Genomic DNA, 21,765 nt, shown 5'->3' with positions numbered 1-21,765 from the left:
ACAGCGGCGCGGCGGACGCGACGGGAGCCTCGCACCGCAGTAACGGTTGTAACGGTCGTAACGGGCAGCGGCGCGCGGGAGCGCCCCACCCCCCCGCGCCTCAGCAGCGGCACTGCCGGCGTCGCGCGCAGCCCTCTCCCCCCCCCCACCCGCCCAGCGAAGCCCTGCGTGCGGCTGGGGCGAGGCGAGGCGAGGGGCGGGCCGAGCCGCCGCCGCTGCCGCCGCCTCTGACGCGATCCGCAGGCGCCGCAGCGCGGCCGCGGCCCCGGCGCGGCTCAGCGCGGCGCGGGGCCGCAGTGACGGCGCGGCTGCCCCGCGCTCCGCCCCTGCGCCGCGGCGGCGGCGCCGCCCGGCGCCATGCGCTGCCCGCGCTGCCCGCTCGCCGCCTGAGGCAGCAGCAGCAGCAGCCGCCGCCGCCCGCCCTGCCCCATGGCCACCCCGGCGGCGGCGGGGCCCGGCGCCGCGCTGCCCCCGGGCGCGGCGCGCCGCGACTTCTACTGGCTGCGCTCCTTCATCGCCGGAGGTGGGTGCCCGGCGGGCAGGGGGCGGCGGCTCCCGGGGGCAGGTGCCGGCAGCCCCGCGTGGTTGCCAGCCGAGCGCTCGCGGCCCCCGCCGCCCGGCCGCGAGCCTTGGGGGAGCCGCCGCTTTGTGGCGGCGGCCCGGGCAGCGAGCCAAGCCGAGCCGAGCCGTGCCGTGCGCCGCCGGAGCGGCGGCCCCGCTCGGCGCTCGCGAGGCGGCGGGAGGGCGTCCGGCTCGCTGCGCTCTGCGGGCGCGCAGCGCGTCCCTGCGCCGCGGCCAGCCGGCGCCGGGCGCCCGCGGGAGCGGCGGAGGAAGTGAGCTGGAAAGCTACCAGCAACTCTCTCCGAAAACTTTGCTGTGACTTCAGCGGCCGAGAGGGGTGGTGCTTCTCGATTTCGTAATCGTGCAAAAGTAGCTTATACTGACTTCCAGTAAGGCTCTAAGGAGTCGGTGTTACATTTTTGATGGCAGCTATCTATACTTTTCTCCCCACATATTCCACTTAAAAGTACATTAGAAAATTTCTTTACTTATCTGTTGATACTTAAGAGTTTTTACATTTTTATTCTTGGAAAGGTGTTGCAGGATGTTGTGCCAAAACAACTATTGCACCACTGGATCGAGTAAAGATTTTGCTGCAAGCTCATAACCACCATTACAAACATCTAGGTAAGATGGCTACTGTATATATTATCTTTGTTCTTAAGAGTAATGCTTATGATTTACGAGCGTAGATTTGCTCACCTAAGCAACTGTATGAAGAAGGATACTAATCAAGCAGAAGGATGTTTCCATCTGGTCAGTTTGATGGGCTCTGTGCCATGCTTTGTGAGTGTAAAAACGCAGAACAAAAAAAAATTATGTAAAATGCGTCAAGCTTGTACCATTAATTCCTATATTGATGCGTTAGAAACTGAGATGTCAGAATGATCCTCAGTAAGGCATAGGAAGGAGGGCTTGATCCTCTTACTGAAGTCAGCAGCTTGGTAATCACTGGTTTGACTCGTGGGTCATTGATATAAAAACTGTCACTGCTGGTAGCTCTATTACTGTCTTAACTACTATGCTAATGCCAGTTTCCAGGAGTTGTGGAAATTGGTACTTTTCAGAGTTGGTAGCTTTTAGAAAGGGGCTGGTGATCAAGAGACCAGTGACAGCTGAATCCTGTGCGACTCACGTGCGTCTGCATTCCCAGACAGTAGTGTGACTGATACGAATTGGCAATACAAGTGAATTTGTGCTTAATGCAAGGTGCAGGTGAGGTATGTTTGGCCTCAGTATCGATCCCGTCAAGGTGAGAAAATAATTACCAGTGAATTCAGAACCATTTTCTGTGTGGTTGTAATAGCGCCCTCTTGTGCATAATATTTTATATCATGTTTTTAAACATTTTAAAATGTCACAATGTATGTTCAGAAATTCAAATGTATTAGAGTTCTCAAAAAAATTTGAGTTGGTTAATTAAATCAAATTAAGAAGAGATTTTAATTTAGGAATTTGAGATTTTTAGCTTAGAAAATGAAGATCATTTATAAAAAGATCTAGGGTGTAAAAATAAATTTTAAAACAATGTTCAGGTGATGTGTATTCATTTCACTGTACCAAAAAAGAGAAACATAAAATGCTTGACAGCTGAGTACCACAGTCACATAAGTATGCATTCAAATTTGCAGTCTAACAGTTAGAGGCTCAAATAATGGGTTTGACTAATATTTTAAATCTCTCTTTTTTTTTTCTTTAGTTTTTATTGTGCCGTAATTGGTATGTAAAGTATTACATTCTTCTCTGTTTAGATTGTAAGATATGATTCTGATTGGAACATGTGTTACTGTTAGATATAGGCAAAAAAAGATTATTTTGTAGGTGGGATATCAGTAAGTGCAGAGGCACAATGGTTTCATTCATCAGAGTCCTCACAGTACTTCTACTGCCCTTGTTTTGTAAAGTTCATGACATGTGGATCTTAGAGCATGTATTCTAAGAAATAAAAACAATTACTCATCATTGTAGGGCAGAGAGGAGAAATTCTAATCACAGCATTAAGTATCTTCATGGGTACATTAAAAAGATGACGTATTTTAAAATAGATTTAATATTCTATTCTTAGCACTCTGGAAACTACTGTTTGTTTGATTTAATCCCTAAATATAAGTTTGTCAACTGTGATTCTCTTTTCTGTTTTCTTTCTGTAAGGATAAATGTTGTAAGCCTTTTTCAGATTCAGCTCTTACATCATTGATTCAATAGTTGCATTTGAATGTAGAAACTATTTAACAGTTAAAATTAAACAAAAGAGCTGTCATGCATTATTCCATCGCTTTAAAAATGTTATTTGAGAATTTGATAGCAATTGTGTATGTCTTACAATGTGTTTGTAATGAAGCTATAGGTTTTGCCCGAACTTTGTGTGATTTTTGCACCGTTTCCCTCCTGTTAGAGTAGAATAGTGTTGCTTCTTCTCAAAACATGTCTCTGGAATAGAAAGCCTAAAATGTTTAGGTCATAAGTAATAAGTCTTAAACTTATTTACTTTATTTCCTTAATGATGGCATTTAATCTCTAATTAAGCATGTGGCAATGATAGTTTTGTTGTGATTTTAGATTAAAAAAAAAATCTTAATTCACTGGAATGCAAGTCAGTGCGTTCCTTTCCTTCTGTTACTAATTTTCCGTGGATGGGTAGTCTCCTTACAGTCCAGGCAAATCATGGGGCCTGAAACACTTGAGTTCATAAGGAGCTTCACAGGATCTGAAAGGCAAGAAAGCTGATAAAACCTTAAACCTCCTCCTGTCAATATTTGGGCCTTGAAAATAGATTTTTTTTTCCCACCCTCTGTAGTTATATGAGCAGTGTGGTCAGGCCTTAGTTCTTCACATACTGTCTTACTTCAGTAATAACTGCTTGATTTTTTTTCTTGTGACTGTTAAATATCTCTTTTTGTATTGCTGACAGGAGTGTTTTCTACGTTGCGTGCAGTCCCGAAAAAGGAGGGTTACCTTGGGCTATATAAAGGAAATGGGGCAATGATGATTAGAATCTTTCCCTATGGTGCAATTCAATTTATGGCATTTGACCAATACAAAAAGGTAGTATAACTTCTTTTTTTCTTTCTTTTTTTTGTTGTTGTTGTGTGTCTACAATGCATACAGGTTCTTTAAAGTACCAAAACAAACACTGAAACTTTTGTGCCCTGTTAGCTGCACATCTTTTCTCAGATTGGTTAATTTATTGATTATTTTTCTCAGATTGGTTAATACCTGAATTTGCTCATTGAAAATGTCAGGGAAAGAGTGAAACTCTTTGCAGCATTGCTTAAGGAGAAAAAATTCTTACCAATTTTAGTGCTTTTCTATTGCTGTGAATATTTTTTTTGTTTGTTTGTTTTAAATAAGGTACCTGGAGACTGCTGCTAGTCATTTTAATAAAAATGGAGCGCTTTGTTTGCAAATAGTGTAGGAATAAAATGTAAAATATAACCTCTTTATTGTATTGGGAGTCTTATTACTTAAATTTGAAAGTCTAGATTTATGACCATCATATTTGACATATCGCATGGCTATGTCACCTTTTAGGTAAAAATAGTGTGCAGGAGAAAATGCATGTTTCAGGGTTTTACAGGTTCTGTGAATTCCTTTCTACTTTCATGCATTTATTCTTTCATAATAAATTCCAAATAATACTTGCAACACCTTTTGGAGGTTAGGTGTTAGCATGAGCTTGTTTTTAAGTATTACTTAAGATCAAAAATATAATCTTACTGTTAGCCATAAGGAATTTCTTTTCTGGAAGGTCAGACGTAGTTCTCACTGAAGTAAATTGCATGATCTTTACTGAAGACAGTGGAACTCAAATTGCAATCCCTTTCTAAAGAGCAAGTTACAGATGCTTCGTTGTATTGGTTCTAAAAAGAACAAATTAAACTTTTTTCAATGGTGTAGTCATAAATGCTGTTGATCAAAACATCATGGTTGTTTTATGTTGTGTCAAATAAGAGTGCATACCATGCTTTAACGTAATGATTTATGAATCTACAAATTTCAAGGAACAATTTAACATCATAATGCTTTCTTTTAACTTATGATTGACAGCAGATATTACAGATGCTTTGCAGAAGCGTGTAAAGGAAAAAAAAACCCCACAGTTCTCCTAGAAGGAAGATGTGAAATGATGTTTTTTATACCAGAAGTTGCTTATTAAAATTTCTCAGTTATTTGCTATAAGTCTGGAACTTCTAATTTTCTTCCAGGACTTAGATTTAGGAATTTTATTTGTTTAGGAATTTAGGAAGCTTATTCTATTGAATACTCATCCAGTCTGGCATATGTGCGCGCGCGCTTTCTCTCTCTAATTATTTTTTAAATTTGACTAAGCATATGGTCTTAAGGATATATTTATAGGAATAAGTTTCACATGCTGTGTGTGGGAAAATAATTTCCTCAGTTTCGAACATCTCACTTTTCAACTTTGCTCAGTGTCCTTTGCTCTCTATCATTCAGGAAGGATAGTATTCAGTTTGCCTTGATTGACACACATTGAAGATAACTAAACAAATAATTAATCTGGCTTCTTAAGTAAATAGTACTAATACTTTCAACTAGTTGTTCTGTTTTATTAATAGCAATTTTAGTATTTAGGTGTTGTTAATAAATTTGTTAATTATTTTTCAGGAAATTCTTTTAATGATAATTAATTGCTCTGGTTTGAATTTTTAATGTTGTGAACTTCTTAAACAGCTACAGGGTTTGCAAACATGCTAGTAAACTGTAATGTGTTTCTCCATATTTTCTGATATATGACTATTGTAAATACAATAAATTGTATTGTTTGATATTTCATAGGTAATAAAGAAGCAACTTGGGATTTCAGGGCATGTACATCAATTAATGGCTGGATCTATGGCAGGTATAGTTTTATACTTGCATTTCAGACATCTGTTTTGCTGAAAAGCTGGTGTGTGTTTAGAAGATGATTTAATGTGTTTTCAGGTCAAACTGTGCTGTAAACTTGTATTAAGAAAAAAGGCTAGTAAATGTTTTAATATAATGCATAGTTGCTTAATTGAAAAGTTTGTCTAAAAGTATTCTTTAAAGCATTAAATTCAAACATTGAATTCATACTGTGTTGTCAAGCATAGTTATTACAGTGTTTATTATGATATAAAAAAGAAAAATCCAGTGTCATTAAGATCAAACATAAAAATAAAAGTTTTAGCAGAATAGGCTCATCAGCCTGTCTGCCGTTGTGACCATGTTGAATGTATGTTCTGAGAAGTAGAGAACTGTAGCTGCTGAAATGGTGGATTCTTTAGATGTCTTTGAAATGTCTAGACTTACAACGTACAATGTGGAATTTTTCATGATACTCTTTGTAGCATACATATGAACATCATTTGACAATTAGTAAAATAGCAGTAGAATAAAGTACTTTTAAACTGTCAGTATAAAATATGATTATACATACCTGTTTTCCTTGTCAGTCACTTGTCCAAAAGTAGCTAAGGAAAAATAGGGGAAGGTAAGTAATAGTAGACTTGGTTTTAATCAGAGGTTCTTTGTGTGTGTTTTTACCATTTAAAACAGGCTTAATACCGTCTATTGGCAGTCCTTATATAGTTACAAGATGAATATTAATATGTAGCCTCTTCTGAAATAAAAATACAGTGGATTATTAATGCTATCTTTAGTTAAACTAGAAAGACCTCATGAAAATACTGTTTCTTGCATGCAATCAGAAAGAAGGGAAAGAGAATGAAAAGAAACTGCTCAGAAATCCCCCCCCCCCCCCAAAAAAAAGAAAAAGTAAACCTATTTGGTAAGATATTCCAGAACTTGTCTGGCTTTCTGTCTGGAAAAAAAAGTGGAAAAAATGTGCATATATATATATATATATATATATATATATATATATATGTATGTATATATACACACATACATACACACACACACGTGTGTGTATACATATACATATATATATATATAGTCCTGCCTTTAAGTGCACTAAAGAATGCTTTTTATTATTTCCAAAAGCTTACTATTATTTTTTTCAGGAGCCTTCTCAGAGAGCACTGTATAAACATTAAAATATCAATTTAACTCCAGTAATGTTGGATATGGTGGCATTCTTTGTGTAACTAAATTAGTAACATCTGTCATCATTTTTAAGCACCTTACTGGTTGAATCTTCTTCATAGAGTAATGGAAATAAATTTCATATATGGTATTATCTGGAAAGCACAATCAGCTGCAATGCTTAGTGTGGTACATTTAAGTACAGTACAAAGGAAGTTTCTGGTGTGGAGAACCCCCAAACTAAGTACATAAGCTAGACTTAAGTGTGCAGTGAAATGAATGTTGTACTAGTATATTGATAGTATGACATTTTAGAATCTTGTTGTTTACTAGATGATGTTAACTACTTTTGGGGGTCTTAATTAGATAAATGGTAAGGGAGGGGTGCTTGTACTGAGGATAGTAAGAGGAAGGAGGCACCAAGGAGAACACAGAGTTTGGAATATGAACACAGAGTTTGGAATCTGAAATTGCAAATGTGAGAAAAGACCCTTAGGGAAACCCCTCATATTCCTAGCTCTAGCTCCTCCGGCTTAGTCTCTTTCTGGCTCCGCTAAGGGGTATTCTTCTGCTGCTTCCACATTTAAATAGCTGCAGGAGACATGCACCCTTGTGTTGGTGCAAAGGGGTCTTCACAGTTTCTTGGAACCCAGTACTATGCAGATGAAGATGGGTAGCCGTTGTTTCGCTTTCCCCTTTGTCCCATTTCTGTCATCCAGCCACACAGCCATCTGTATTCACTTCAGTGTATGCTATTGATACTTAAATCCTGCTTATGCCAGAGTTTCCAACTTTGCTAACACTGAACAGACCTAAATCAGCTTCAAAATGGTGGGCAACTTTTGAATATCTTCTGTAACAGATGAACAGGATCAAAGGCATGTCCACAGTGAAGAGAAAAGCAGTGAGGATGGGGGTAGTGGAGTGAGAGAAAAGAAAAACCTATTGTAATGCATATATTTAAGGAGGCCAAGTTAAAGTTACTGTGGAAACTTTAACTCTGAATTTCCTGAGTCTTGTGTGATTCAAATTTCAGTTGTAACACCTCATTAACAGATAAGTGCCTTATAACTTCCTTTAAGGAAAGACAGCTGGGGGAAAGGAAAAATCACAGATATTAATGTGGTTTGGGAAACCAAATGATCAAACAATATCTATATATATTTTTCTTCACAGGGCAATTTTGAAAATACAAGCGTTTTTGAGTTTTCTTAATGAAAAAAATCTGAATTAAAACACAAACAAGTGCATTTTCTTATCTGCACTTGATTAACTCAAAAGCAGCCACAAAAGAGCAGAAATTACCACAATAAACTCAAGTTCCTTGAAACAAGTACAGAAGACACTTTTTTTTTTTCCTAACTAAAAGCAATTGGAAAATAACATGGATTTAGGTGGATACTACTGTTCCATCTTTAAATAAGACTTAATTAAGACTTATCTAATTGAGTAAACATAAAAGAATCTGTGCTGTTTATTTCTTTAGGTGCAATTCAGAAAGAAATACAATTATAAGTTACAGGTCTAGAAATATTAAGACCTGTGAACTTTTCAGTTCTTTAGCTTGCCTTTTTTTCCCTCATCAGCTATTTATCTCTATAAATAGTCTATGAAGTTTTTTGGGGGGGCAGATGCCTGCTTGATAAATTAATCTGCTTTTTTATATTAGTGAAGGAGCACATCTCTTGCAGTTGAAGGCTGTGGCCTGTGCTCATTTTTGTGACTCTATACCTCTGAATCATCTGGTAGTTCTGCTTTTGATCTAGGTCAGTTGTGGACAAGTTACCTAGAACACAATATAGAAATCAGAAAAACTTGTTTATCTGGCTGATTTTTTTTACCTGATTTTTATTTAAAAAAAAGAAATTGTTTATTTTTGTTTTCAAAGAAAGATGATGCCTAAGAATGGAAGAATAATAGGGAAACTGGGAGACAAGGTAGATGCCCATACAGCTAGTCTCATTAATAACTCCCAAAGCTTGGGAAGTAATTAGAGACACGCTGATGATTCCATTCTTGTTGCGCTTCATTTACGCTTAGTCTGTGTAAACCAGTTTCTTGTCTCTAAGAATGCTCAAAGATGCTTGAAGAAAACATTATAAGCAAAAAAAAAGATTTTTCCCTGACTTCAGTGCCGTAGGGACTTACGAAGTCCTCATTTGCAACAAAAAGTTCTGCTATATTAGAAGTGGTTCCTTTGAGGGAGGAAAAAAAATCCAAACATTGACATATTCTTTCAGATCTCATACAGGAAAATTGCAGTATATGTCTCTTAGTTGGAGATACATTTTCAATTCTGTCATGTTTAAACAGCCATGAGAGCAATTTTTGGCCCAGCTCCAGTTAACTGAAAGAGACCTTACTCCCTCAAGACAGGGGATCAGCCTTAAGATGTTGTGGTCTGAGCTTTGACAAGTCATAATATTTAGGGAGTAGAAATGAGATTAATGTTTCTGTAGGCTCTCCCACTGGTTTTCACTGTCAAAAAGCTGGCCTCCATTCCTCCCGGAAAAGATATTGTTCCTTCTGAGCTCAGAGGAAATCTTGATCCTTCCTAATGCGCATTTTGCTCAGATGAACAACAGTAAGAAGAAAGAGCAACATGCCTGTCCCAGTCTCTTCAAGAAAACGTATTTTGTGGCTCACAGTAGCTTATTGAGCTGCTAATGCTAGAAATCCTCCTTTTTTTTTTCTCCTCAGAATTCATGGCTAGCAGATTTTAATGTACAGTTAAAAAAAAAAAATCTAAAGCCTTATTACATTTTTTTTTTCCAATTAAAAATGCTATTTTGGAGCTTGGTGTTGACAGCTTAGTACAGTCACCAAACTCTTGTTGGTCTATTTGCTACTCTTTGTTCAGAAAGTATTCCTGGATAGTTATCAGTGCATTATTGGTAAGAGCAGGGATAAAGTTGTTTTCTGAAGTAAGATTACTTTCCTGTGAATTCTGTAGAAGCTTCCCTGCTTGTTTTTCAAAAATTGTCTGAATTAATCCATTTTGCAATATTTCTGGATGTTCCGAAATTGAGGGATTGCATTTAATAATGTAGTTCAGTGGAAACAGTCCTTAAATTGCTTTGGTGTTTTGCAGCTTCTAACTTTGCAACTGGAGATGTCTGCTTTTCAGAGGCATAGTCCAAAATCTCTGGAAGAGATGTTTTTCTCTTCTAAAATGAAAGTTACTGGTAGGATATTCCAGAATACAACAACTTTTATTCTTAGCATGAACAAGCTATCCAAAAAAGCTGAGATTGATCAGCTGTCAATTATGTTCTTTCTCCATCTAATCATGGTATTCCTGTCTGATCTTGATCCCCCCTACCCCCCGATGCTGTTTTCTTTTGGCTTTCTGGGAAAGGTGGGAAATGTACATACAAAACCAGATATCAGAGAGTACTCAAGCATAAGAGGAAGTGTCAGTTTCCTGCCAGTGTGCAATAGTGTGCACATCCTCCGTAGGACCAATTTTTAGGTATGGTGTTTAGCTAAAGCAGAGTGATTTCTAAGGAACAGAATCCAAATTACAAATATTTTTGCTTCCTTTTTTTTTCCCACTTTTTTTTTGTTTTAGTGGCAATAATATACTATGAGGAAAAAAGCTCTCTTTTTAATAAAGTTTTAACTCCCCCCCCCCCAAACATTTGTCAGTGATGTGAGTGGTTTACCTCAAAGGCTAGCAGTAGGAAAGAACTTGTTATTCAGCTGACTGTATTACAGCAGTTGTTTTTACATTGGAGTTTCATTTGTGATCTGTTTACAAAATTACAAGTTGGTCAGCATCTAAAGAGTTTTGAAGTAGCTCATAAATGGATGAATCCTAAGATACTGGTTTCCTAGCAGCTTGTGAAATCTATAAATAACTTTCTTTGTTCAGAAACTTAAAACAGAAGTGCTGGTATAACATGAACTGTAAAAATGCAGTAATTCTTGGTTAGATTCTTTGGACTGTAGCTATATATAAGATACCTTGCACAAGAATGGCAGCATATAAAGCTACATGTATATTTAGGAGTTGCAGAATCTAGTTCTGTTTATTTACCTGTATGATTCAGAGTTGAAGTGTGAAATTTGACAGTTTGGGATTTGTTTGTTTAAACTCAGTACTCTTCGTTAGTAGGATCTTGACTTTATCTTAATGTTATCAGAATGTATCTGGTATTTTCAGATACAGTAGACACATACATGTATGCAGATCCAGTAATCATGTATTCAAATTCTGATAGAGGTTTTTGGAATTAACCATGTAAATTTGGTGGTTTGACCTCTTAGGCATGACAGGATTTTTATGGCCACAATCCAGTAAAAACTGAAGCACTTGGTTGGTCTGATGCTTATGAGCCATGGACTTAAGAGAACTGTTCGTATGAATACAGTTAGGCCTATACATTTTTGGAGAATCAGGGCTTAGGTGTGCAGCTTCAGCGTATACCACGTATAAACATAAATTCTTTGTGTGCTGCTGAAGCTAGAGTTTCTATGTGCTGAGTATAAGTGATTTTTTAAAAAATGTTTCATTAACAAAATTATTTGTATAAATTGTTATATTTTCTGCCACGAAAGGAAATTCTGTTTTTCAAAATAATCTTAGAACCAGATAAGGTGTAGGTGAGTTTTGTTTGCTTGTTTTGTTTTTGTTTTTAATAAAGGTATTACAGCAGTGATTTGTACTTACCCTCTTGATATGGTTAGAGTTCGTCTGGCGTTCCAAGTAAAAGGGGAACACAAGTACATGGGAATTATCCATGCATTCAAGATGATTTACACAAAGGTATATATTTTTTAATCTTCAGTCCTGTCAAAGCAAAATGTGCTTTTTAAATAATGTTGCACAGCATTGAAAATAGTGAGTCGGTGAAAAATACACACATGAATTCATTGTGTGTGCATTGAACCTTTTAATGTAAAAAATTACCTTGACACTTCGGTGCTAAGAAATAGCTCAGACTGGAAGTGGACAGTCAAAAACAAACAACAGAAAAGTTTGCTTTCAAGAATAAGTAGTAGTGACAGCAAAAAATATGGGGAGGAGGGATGTGTGTAATTCAGAAACGTCTCCTAGGTTCTGAGTTTGAATGTTTTTTGTTTTTTGTTTTTTTCCTCCTTGTTCATTTTTTTTCCCCTTCTTTATCTCATTTGGAGCCAGGCAGTTCTCCCCTCAGTTCTTCAGGCACAAGAAATTCAACTTGATTTATAGATTCTTGTTGCTAGATGATGCTAGTTAGATTGTTGTTGGGTGAATTTGTATGAACAGGTGTAAAATTTCCTAACACATTTGTTACATTTCTTGCTACAAATTTGCTTATATTTTTCTTTCAAAGGAAGGTGGTTTTCCTGGGTTCTACAGAGGTCTGATGCCAACAGTTGTAGGAATGGCTCCATATGCAGGTACGTAAAAAACAGAATATGCTAATCTTTTGGCAGGTATGCTAAGTTTGCGTAGTACATTTGCACACTTAATTAGGCTTCTATTAAAGTGAAGGATTCTGTCTTTATTAAGACTGAGCTGAGTGGAAGACCATGGGAAGCATTTGCAACTCTTTAACCTTACTCTAGAACTGATTTCTGTGTGTTAGAATATCCAAAACATGCAAAATCCAACTTTTTTGAGACTTGGAGCTGAGGAGGAGATAGATAAAGTGGTGGTTTTCTTTCTGTTCTGCTTCCTAATTTTCCCACAAGAGTAGGGCCCTCTCTCAGACAACTGAATCAGTAAGGCCAGGAGTCCTCTGTAGATGGAGACTGGAGCCTCCACACTGGCTCCATCTCCTGGTTACTTCTGTGTAAGTAATTAAACTGAAGTGATTGCTGACATGGCATGGAGGAGCATCAGAACTGCGTACTGAACTGCCTATCTGAACTACTCTCATTTAAAAGATGTGTTTTACTAATTTCTTAATTTAAGTAGATCTTAGCAGTTGCTCTTAACAGTACTCCAGTGATTTAAAAATCACAGTCTAGCTTATTTGAAGAGTTCTTTTAACATTAACTTTAAATGTCAGTTCGTTTGTGCAGAAGTTATTGTAAAAGTACAAAGCATTGTATGTCTATTCTATTTCTTTGTGCTTAAGGAAAACATCTAATAGAATTGGAAAATAATTTCATTTTCTAAATGCAGCTTTGTGTTTATAACAATACATACATCAACAAGTTTGCTGTTTTGTGAAAGTCTATATAAAATTAAATTTCCTTTTAGGTTTTTCATTTTTTACCTTTGGTACCTTAAAGAGCATTGGACTTGCTCAAGCACCTAACTTGCTTGGACGGCCTTCATTAGATAATCCTGATGTCTTAGTTTTGAAAACGCATGTAAATCTGCTGTGTGGTGGCATAGCTGGAGCGATAGCTCAGACAATATCGTAAGTTCGGAGCATTGTTTATTTTTGTTTTCTGTATAGCTGTTCATTCTAATGAAATGATTTTTACCTGAGAATAGGATGTTTTGCAAGTCTGATTATTAGTAAGTTCTTTTAACCAGGTTAATCTGACTCTGGAACTCACTTATTTCATAGTGTTCCACATACTACATACATACTTAGTCTTCAGAGGTTTTGAAGGTGTATGTATTGAACAAATGTAGACAAAACTCCTACTAAAATCAGTTGGAATATTCTTTGTTAAGCTGCAAAATTTGTCCCATAAATAAACTTGCAGAGTTTTATTGTTCCAATTTAAGTTTAAAACGATATCATTTGCAAAGCCATGGAATACTGAAATAGATTTCTAAGATACTGTATTTGGCATCAGTCTGTTTTTACTTTGCCTGCTCTCCCCAGTCTCATAATGTCCTTGTTATATTTTGGTTTTGGCCATAAAATAATTTGCACTGATTTGGCATCATTTTTTGTCACTAAATTACTGCATTACAAATGTCACACATGTTTTCTATTAATCTTTAAATGGATAATTTTATTTTTAATTCAGGTATCTTCTCCCTCCAGCATTTTACACAACTGTTTTATACTCTTATCTGATCTTCATGTGTCTCCTTTACTTGTGCCAAATGGAACGTGCTAAGAGATCTGATTTGCTGGTTTTGATTTTATAGAGGAAGTCTCCTTTTCTGGAGAACTTTCAGCTGAGAATCTGAGTTGGATTCCTGACTCTCTTAAAAGGAGCTTGGAGGTTTCACATAGAATTTATATTCATTTTTTAACAATATTCATGTAGTCATCATGCATCTGGTTGAACTGTTGTTCAAATATCTCCTCTGTAGATATCCACTTGATGTAACTCGTAGGCGAATGCAGTTAGGAGCAGTTCTCCCAGACTCTGACAAGTGCCTGTAAGTTCGTCTTTACACAGTTAATGACACTTTATTGCTAATGCTAGATTTTTGTGAGCAAACTTTTATTTGCATTTCAACTGATTTTGCAGTGGCTTTCTATAATATCAGTAGGATGCTTAAGAAGAGAGGCTGTTCTACTGAAGTGAGGTATTTGTGAGATTTTTAATGGTACAGAATCTGTTCTGTAAGATAACTTTGTGTAATGTCTCTCACACACATTGTAGTTGAGGTTCTCAGACCTAATGCCTCCAGGCTTTCAGGTTTTTAGTACTTCACTTTAGTCTAGTAGATGTGGAAGTACCATAATAACATTAAAATCAGAGAATGAAATCACTTTGCCCCTTACATCTTAAAAAAAAAAGAAAAAAAAAGAAAAAAAAAAAAAAACACTTTCCTGGTACTGAATTTGGTTGGGGCAATTTGAAATCGAGTGATTATCTTGGTTGCTTTGAACTTGGTTGAAATGTGGTTCTCTGAATCTAGTTTGACTCAGTATTAACTTATATGGCAAATCTGATCCTACTAACAGTAGTCTGTCTTTTAGTTGCCTTTCGAAAACACCCTAGAAATGTTTACTGTGAAAATTGCTGTTCTGTTCTCCTTAGCAGCATCAATTTTTAGCTTAACTATTTTTCACTTCAGGTTCTTTTAAAATAAAAACATGTTAATTGTTCTGGGGCTTCTGTTATTTATGCTTCTGAGAACTAATACCTTTAGAAACATTAGGCTTCTTAAACAGTTTGGTGCAATTGTAGAGAGCTATGCCTAGAAGGACAGTAGACATTTATGTCTTTAGAGAATAGGAAGATGAAACAAACAAGCAAACAAGAAATCTTGAATCTTTGAGGTATATGGAAGATGTTCTCAAAGGATAATGTCTGTATTAGCTTGGAAATACTGAGCACCTTCTAGAATTTTACTCGAGGGCTTTGGATTTTAGTGTCTATTCGCTTTGTTTCAATTTAGGTACACGAGGAAAATCATTCCGCCTGCATGCATACTTCAAATTCTGTTTTAGTAAGGCTGAATGTCATACCACAAATACTAGTATTCCTGTTTTGAGAAAAAAGGTCTTCTGAAAAAAAAAAGGTATACATGTGCAAGGTGTGAAATATAGGACTAAACATAAATTTTACAGGACTAAATGCAAACATAAGCACAAGCCCTTCCTTCTAAAGAAAAAGAATGGGATTCAAGCCTTTTTTTTTTTTCTCTGTAATTCAAAATTGGATGTTATACTGGGAAAAATATTTTCCTGTTGCTTGTATCACACTTGTAAGATAAAAATGGTGCTTCTCAACTCCCTCCTGCCAGATAAGACGACAACACATGCAACTATTCTGGTGTAAATTTTTTTAAAATCTGTCGTTTATTATCAGCCTGAAAAAACCTTCCTTCTTTAGATGAGACTGCACTGTCCTTCTGTCCCTTTACAGAAAGCAGTCGCTTCAGTCCAGGCAGACAATCCCCATTTGTCCACACCTGAATCCTTTCTTCTTTGCAATTCCCAGTCTTTGTGCTTAAATTTCTTGCAGAAGTTCAGACTCTCTTCTAAGTCCTAGAAGTACCTTCATGCTCCACTTTGTGGAGTCACATGCCTTTTTCCTTTAGATCTCTTAAGATCCAAATTTAATAAGTGAAGAAAGTGATTTTGACTACTGAATGTGTGCATTCAATAATGATTTGAGTTCTTATTTTTTCAGTACAATGGTGCAGACACTGAAATACGTGTATCAACAACATGGAATAAGAAGAGGATTATACCGTGGTTTATCTTTAAATTACATTCGTTGTATTCCTTCGCAGGCTGTGGCTTTTACCACATATGAACTTATGAAACAATTCTTGCACCTCAATTGAAATATTTTTTAAACTTTACTGTAAAACTACACTATCTGTCTTCAAACTATATTTGTGAGTAAATTACTTGAAATTTTAAAACTATCTGTTACTGTGGAACTGCTGTTGTCTAACAACTTAATTTTATTTGCCAAAACATGGTTAATTTTCTGGAATCAAACCAGGACACAGATCAAAATGAACAGTAGTTAGCTATAAACATTTTTTTGCACTTGATCTTGTAAGCTTCCTTAGATTAATGTTAAGAATTACACAGTTTTACAATTATGCCCAGATTTTATATGGGTTTTAAGCTGTTAGTTATTTAGCTTTATCACCATTCCAGGAATTATACTCGTGGTTATATTGCTTTTTAAGCTAGTAGTTAGGCATCTATTCTTTAAAAATTAATTTGAATAAGCTGATTTGAATAATACATAATTTTCAAATCCAAATAATTGTCAGTCTTGTAGAAGCTGAATTCAGTAGACGACAATTTAAGCATCTTTTCATTTTTTTTGTACAAGTTTTCTGTACGTAAGAACAATGCATTTATCTTCAGATGGGTACATTTGAAAGTCGTTTCAACCATTTCAATAGATAATGACAATGAGATGTATTTAACGTTATTAGCAGTCTTGCAATTAGGAAATCAGTTTCTTTGTGCACTCCCTAATCTAAAAAAAATCTGTATCTATCTACACAAATAAAAACAGGACTGGGGCAATATTAGTTTTACTACAACAAGTGTTAGAAGAAGTCTGTTAAACAGAGTTAGTATGAGCCTGCCCTTGCAAGGCCTTTATGTACCTTTTAAGTACTTATGGTGCTGAATATTCTCAAATCAGTTTACTGAAAGCTGAGAATATTATGTACTTTCCACTACTGGCTCCTACAAACAGGTTTGTCCTAACTTAAAACATGGTGACAAACATGACTGCATGCTGCTGCGTTTACTTATTTGGGCATATGGATAACAGTCAACCTCTTGACCCCCCCCCCCAAAAAAAAAAAAAAAAAGGAAAAAGAAAAAGAAAAAAGAAAATGAAGATTGGATTGTATTGGAGTCTGTAGATGTGTGTATGTACTGTCTCTATGATATGCAATAGATTATTACACTTTCTCCTGCAATTTCTTTTGTAAAGGAATTACTTTGCAGACTTGTTATATATACACACATATATATATATATATAATTTGCATAGGTACTCTTGTGTTCACTTGATTCAGGAAACTGTAAAGCATTTACTTCAAGTGATGTAAGTTATTTATTTATTGTAAATATTTTAGCAGTGTCCTTTAAGATTTGGTAATGGTCATGTTAATTAAACTGGTGGTTGGTAAGATCAATTTGCTTAATTCTGACAAATTTGACAAACTAGACTTTGAATTGTATATTCAGAAATTCTTGTGGCTTATTTTTTCCCATTTTCTTAAAAGTATATATTTCTTTGATATTTAACAATATAGTTACAGAAAATGAGATATATTTGAATTTATTTTATTAAAAACCTTGAAGTAATATCTGTGTGTGATTTATAAGTGTTGCAGACCAAAAAAAAAAAAAGCATGCTTCTGGAATTATCTGTATGTTTCCCCATGTAGGTAAACTTGCATAAAACTGTCATTCTTAATTAAAAGAGACAACAATTCAGCTCTTGGTCTGATCTTTAGTTTCCTTTGAAGGAAAATTATTATCACAGTGAACGTTTATCATTAAAAGTCCTTATGGGAGGGTTAAACCCACTATTTAGAGATGAGAGATGTGCCATTTTTATTTCTTCGTTGTTTTATGCTACAAACAAAATAACTGACTTGTCAATTTTTTTCATCATTTCTGAAACTCAATTGCCTGTCGTTTTAATACTGTTATGGATGTTTTTTCTGCAGAAAGGAGAAATGTTCAAGGAGGGAGAAAGCAGTAAAAACTGTCCCCAAAACAATCAAGTAGAATACTGAATGTAAGAAGTAGAACTACTGTATGAAACAGTATTGTATTTTCAGCATTAGTTTTTTTTCGGAACAGAATTTATTTTTTTAACAAAAAAACAAAACCAGAAGTATTGGAATACTTCAGAAAGGCTTATGAAAGAAACATACTTGTGCTCAGGGGCTAGTTTGGAGAAGACTTGAGCTTCCTTCTAAGTTTTTGGGAAGATATTTCCAAAATTTTCTGAAAGGGTTAGCTATTCTTACTCAGTTAAAACGCAGAATTTATTATGAATATCTGACTGCTATAGGCAGGAGAGAGAAACATGGAAACCTAGTTGTCTGCCCTATTGTTTTTTCACCATAGCCCTACAAAAATTGCTTTTCATTCTGAACCATTTTTTTTCCCAACATCTTTCTTGTCTGTCTTTTCTATTTCTAGCATATTGAATTGACAAATCTTATTTTCAGTCAATGGAAAGTAAAATAAAGCAGACTCCAGCCAAACTCACTTCTTTACATGTCTTGCACTTTTAAATTATTCATTTTTTAATTTAATTTTTAACAAATAGAAATTCTGTAGAACGTTTGAATTTTTGTTATTCAACTTACTATTATTAAGTTTAATTCTGAGAGTGAGGTCTCCATAAATTCATGATAGTGAGAAGAACACACCTGAATCCTGGAATTTTAGTTGTATTTTTTTAACTGCTGTCAGTTATGCTTTTATATACATCAGCAGAGGCTATATTTTCAAGAGTAGACTTTTAAGACTTTCAAGAGTAGCTTGACTTCAGGTGCATGTTTCATGTTTAAAATACATACCTATATATACCCATACACACATAGTTGCATCTATTCTAGCCCATGGTTTTCTGTATATGTATGATTAGCATTTGAAACAAAATTGCAGAGTTTTTAATTGCTGTTAGACATGCACATTTTTCATTTGTCAAGCTGTTTGATACAAATTAATCTTAAATTTAAGTTGTTTGTTCTTTGGGAAGTGAAGTTACCTTGTTAACTACCCTCTTACAACTTTAAAAAGTTATGGTTGATCAATAACTTAATTTTAAGGGAACCAGAGATCTTTGAATTACAGATGTATTTTCAAACTACACTGACAAATGTTTTATGGTATTATTAGTTAGCAATAACTTACATGTTTTTACAGCTCCTTTCTAGAAACTTTAAAAGCTATTACAAACTGGTGGTTAGGTAGGTTCTTTATTGCTTTAGTTAGTTCAAAATGATTTTGAAGATTTTTTTTTTCCTTGTGGATAAAGTTAGTATCTTTTAGTAAACTTCCAGGATAATTCCAAGGTTTTACAGTTTTCTTTTTTATTGTTTGCTTGACAGCAAAATAATAGATCACAACCCTAAATGACAGTTCTACTGAATGAAGAGGTCAGAATATCCAGAAGTTGTTGCTTTTGTTTCTTAAAAATCCATATCATAATCTCATAATTGCTAGTTCTACCCAGTGGAAAAATATGTGTGTGTATATAGATATATATTTGAGAATTAATGTAACCTTCAATAATATTTTTAACTGTGTTGTACCAGCTATTTCCAATGCTTTTTTACATAAAGAGAGAGCCTCAGCTTTACAGGATTCTTTCAGCTGACACATGATCCCGTACAGGTTAATCTATGGTATGTCTTGAAAATCTCAATTTATATGGGTTCTGTTTCCAGTGATTAAACATTGTGTCTTTAAAACAATCACTGTATTTCATCTCTACTTCTTCATAGCAGAAAATGTTGTGTGTGCTAAGGTATTTGTCCATGAGCAGCATTGTGGTTTTGCAATCATTACACAGAACAGCTGAATGAATTAGAGCCTTCTTTTTGTACTGATAAAATTCCAATCTCTTTGCATTTATTTCATTATTAATACCTTCCAGATATTTTGCTCTTTAAATGAACTGAAGTCTTAAGATAGACAAGTTCTATCAATACTTTTTAACTTCCTCCTCAACCCTGAAAAATGAGAATTATGCAAGATACAAGAAAATAGATCTTGGTCTTTTGAGTCACAGAATAGATTCTCCAAAATAATTTTATTTCCTAGAGGGACAAACTGTGTGTTAAGTACCATTTAATCTCTGAAATACATTCTTTATGCTTTATTTCTTTGTTTCCTGAAACAGGAATTCTGTAGCTCAGCTGTTTAAAAACTGGATTTTTTTAGTTTTCAGTCATTCTGTTTATTTGGAACGAGTTAGCACCTGTAATTAGCCTTGTAATATGCTTGTGACTCAAAGCAATTACATTATTTCAGTTCAAATGGAGATAAAACCAGATATCTCTGTGCTTGATCATTAACTATGTATTTATTCTGTGCAAGTCTCTTCAGCTCAGAGGTCTCTGCCTCAGTGATGGCGGTGACAGAGAGCTGCCTCTTGAGTGTGCTTGGAGTGGATACTGTGATACTTGAAGCTGATCTGAGTTGGGTGTGCTGTAATCTTGCTATCCTTTCCGCTCCCATCTGCAGGATCTGACCTATTCTCTTACCATAGAGCTAGCACAATTGCACAGTAAGGCAGTTCAGGAAGCTGACAGTTTTGCAGCTAGTTTAATGCTGGTTTATTCTGCTGTAAAACTGCATCCTTAGATGCTGTTTGATACTTGCCTTGCCCAGTGTAATGAATTAGGTGTAATGGCACTTCCACTGATCTGATTAAAGACTAACACACCAAAAGAAAGGAATAGGTTTTAATGGCAGGAGCTCACTGAACCAACTCACTATGTGACTGCACACCTGCTAGATACGACAAAAATGAAACGGTGGGTATGTGCTGTAGGACAGTCCTTCGCAGCGCCAGCCCGCAGATACACTTGTGATAGATGTAATGTTAAATTACACCGCTCTGTTTCTTTTCCTCAGTTAAACAAGCAGTTCTTTGCACATATTTATGTAATGTGTTAAACCGATACTAAATTACATGACAGCACCTTTAAAAGGAGATACCTAGCCATTCAATTACAAATAAGCTTGTATTAGAGGTCCCACAATGGAAAGACATGTAAATGTAGTCTACTGCATGTATTTCAGGATATTCCCAAAGAAAGGTAAAGGAGCGCACTGAAGTGTGCTGTCACCCTTTAAAATTAAAGCTCTGGCCTTCCTGATAAGGTTCCCAACCATGGGCCAAAGCTTAGTGGTTTTTTGGAGGGACTGGAGATTGATACTTTTGGCAATATAAAAGAGATGCAAGGCCAACCAAGCTCTACACCATTCTTGTCATTTTAACGTCAGAACCGTGGTACGGATTTATTGGGGAATAGGTTTAGTCCCTAGGTCAGTTCAGTCCTTACAGAACCAGAATGCTTTCCAAAGTAGTGGCCAAAAATAAGAAAGAAAGTACGTATACCTGAAACTTCTGCTTCGCATCAGAACACCTCCGTCTGCTGCCAGCTAACGGCACCGAATGTATGGCAAGTTTTCTGCAGAGGAAAAGCACTCTTAAGCTGTCAGGGTGAGATTTGCCCTTAATTACTCGAGAGGGAAGGGCACGTCTAGCTATTTTTCTTAATTTTTTTCATTTGTTGCTACTGCAGCGCTTCCAGAAGAGGTGCCACAGCTGTCCCAGCGGTTAACGCTGTGGCAGTAAAGGACAGCTGCACTATCGGACCAGCGTCCTCAGTACAGACCTGGCCGAGGAGAGCGTTAGGCTCCCTCGCAGCGCTGCCCCTCCCCCCGCGGCTGGCGGCTGTGAGGAGCCGCGCGCCAGCCCGCGCCCAACTGCTCTGCCCGCGCGCGGGAAGCGCGGCCGCCCCGCCGCAGCCGGCAACCGCCCCGCTGGCAGCTCCCATTGGCTGCGCCGGCGGCCTGTGGGCGGGGCAGGGGCGGGGTTTCATGCGGGGTGGGCGGGGACAGCGGCGCTTAGCCGCGGCGCCGGGGAGCGCGGCGCTACTGCGCCTGCGCGCTAGTCGTGAGGCGCGGGGCTCGGCGGGGGTTCCTCACCTGCCCGTGCGCTCGCCTCGGCGTCGGGGCTGCGGGCCGCGCTCGGTGCGGCGGCGGCGGCGGGAAGAGCCGCGTGCGGGAGCGGGCTCTGGTCATGGCGGAGAGGTATCGGCCGAGCGGCGGGAGGAAGGGGGTGGAGGCGGCCGCCTCACGC

The 21,765-nt window shown here is 37.3% G+C and overlaps 1 protein-coding gene across 1 annotated transcript; it reads left to right on the top strand.

Moving 5' to 3' along the window:
* The first annotated feature begins 399 nt into the window (after nt 1-399).
* Nucleotides 400-19,366, top strand: SLC25A16 (solute carrier family 25 member 16). The gene is made up of 9 exons (XM_062580420.1): nt 400-523; nt 1,096-1,188; nt 3,473-3,606; nt 5,359-5,422; nt 11,235-11,356; nt 11,907-11,973; nt 12,782-12,944; nt 13,802-13,870; nt 15,577-19,366. The coding sequence occupies exons 1-9, from the start codon at nt 430-432 to the stop codon at nt 15,731-15,733; spliced, it is 963 nt and encodes a 320-aa protein (XP_062436404.1). The 5' UTR covers nt 400-429; the 3' UTR covers nt 15,734-19,366.
* The last annotated feature ends 2,399 nt before the right edge of the window (nt 19,367-21,765 follow it).

This window comes from Rhea pennata, chromosome 7 (genome assembly GCF_028389875.1).
Source record: "Rhea pennata isolate bPtePen1 chromosome 7, bPtePen1.pri, whole genome shotgun sequence".
Classification (NCBI taxonomy): Eukaryota; Metazoa; Chordata; class Aves; order Rheiformes; family Rheidae; genus Rhea; species Rhea pennata.
This window is presented reverse-complemented; position numbering and strand designations above follow the sequence as displayed.

Excerpts from the sequence above, each read along its gene's own strand:
- SLC25A16 (XM_062580420.1), top strand. The coding sequence starts at position 430 with ATGGCCACCCCGGCGGCGGCGGGGCCCGGCGCCGCGCTGCCCCCGGGC. Across the intron at positions 11,974-12,781 it reads AGGAATGGCTCCATATGCAG|GTTTTTCATTTTTTACCTTT; the intron begins GTACGTAAAAAA and ends ATTTCCTTTTAG. Across the intron at positions 12,945-13,801 it reads GCGATAGCTCAGACAATATC|ATATCCACTTGATGTAACTC; the intron begins GTAAGTTCGGAG and ends TCTCCTCTGTAG.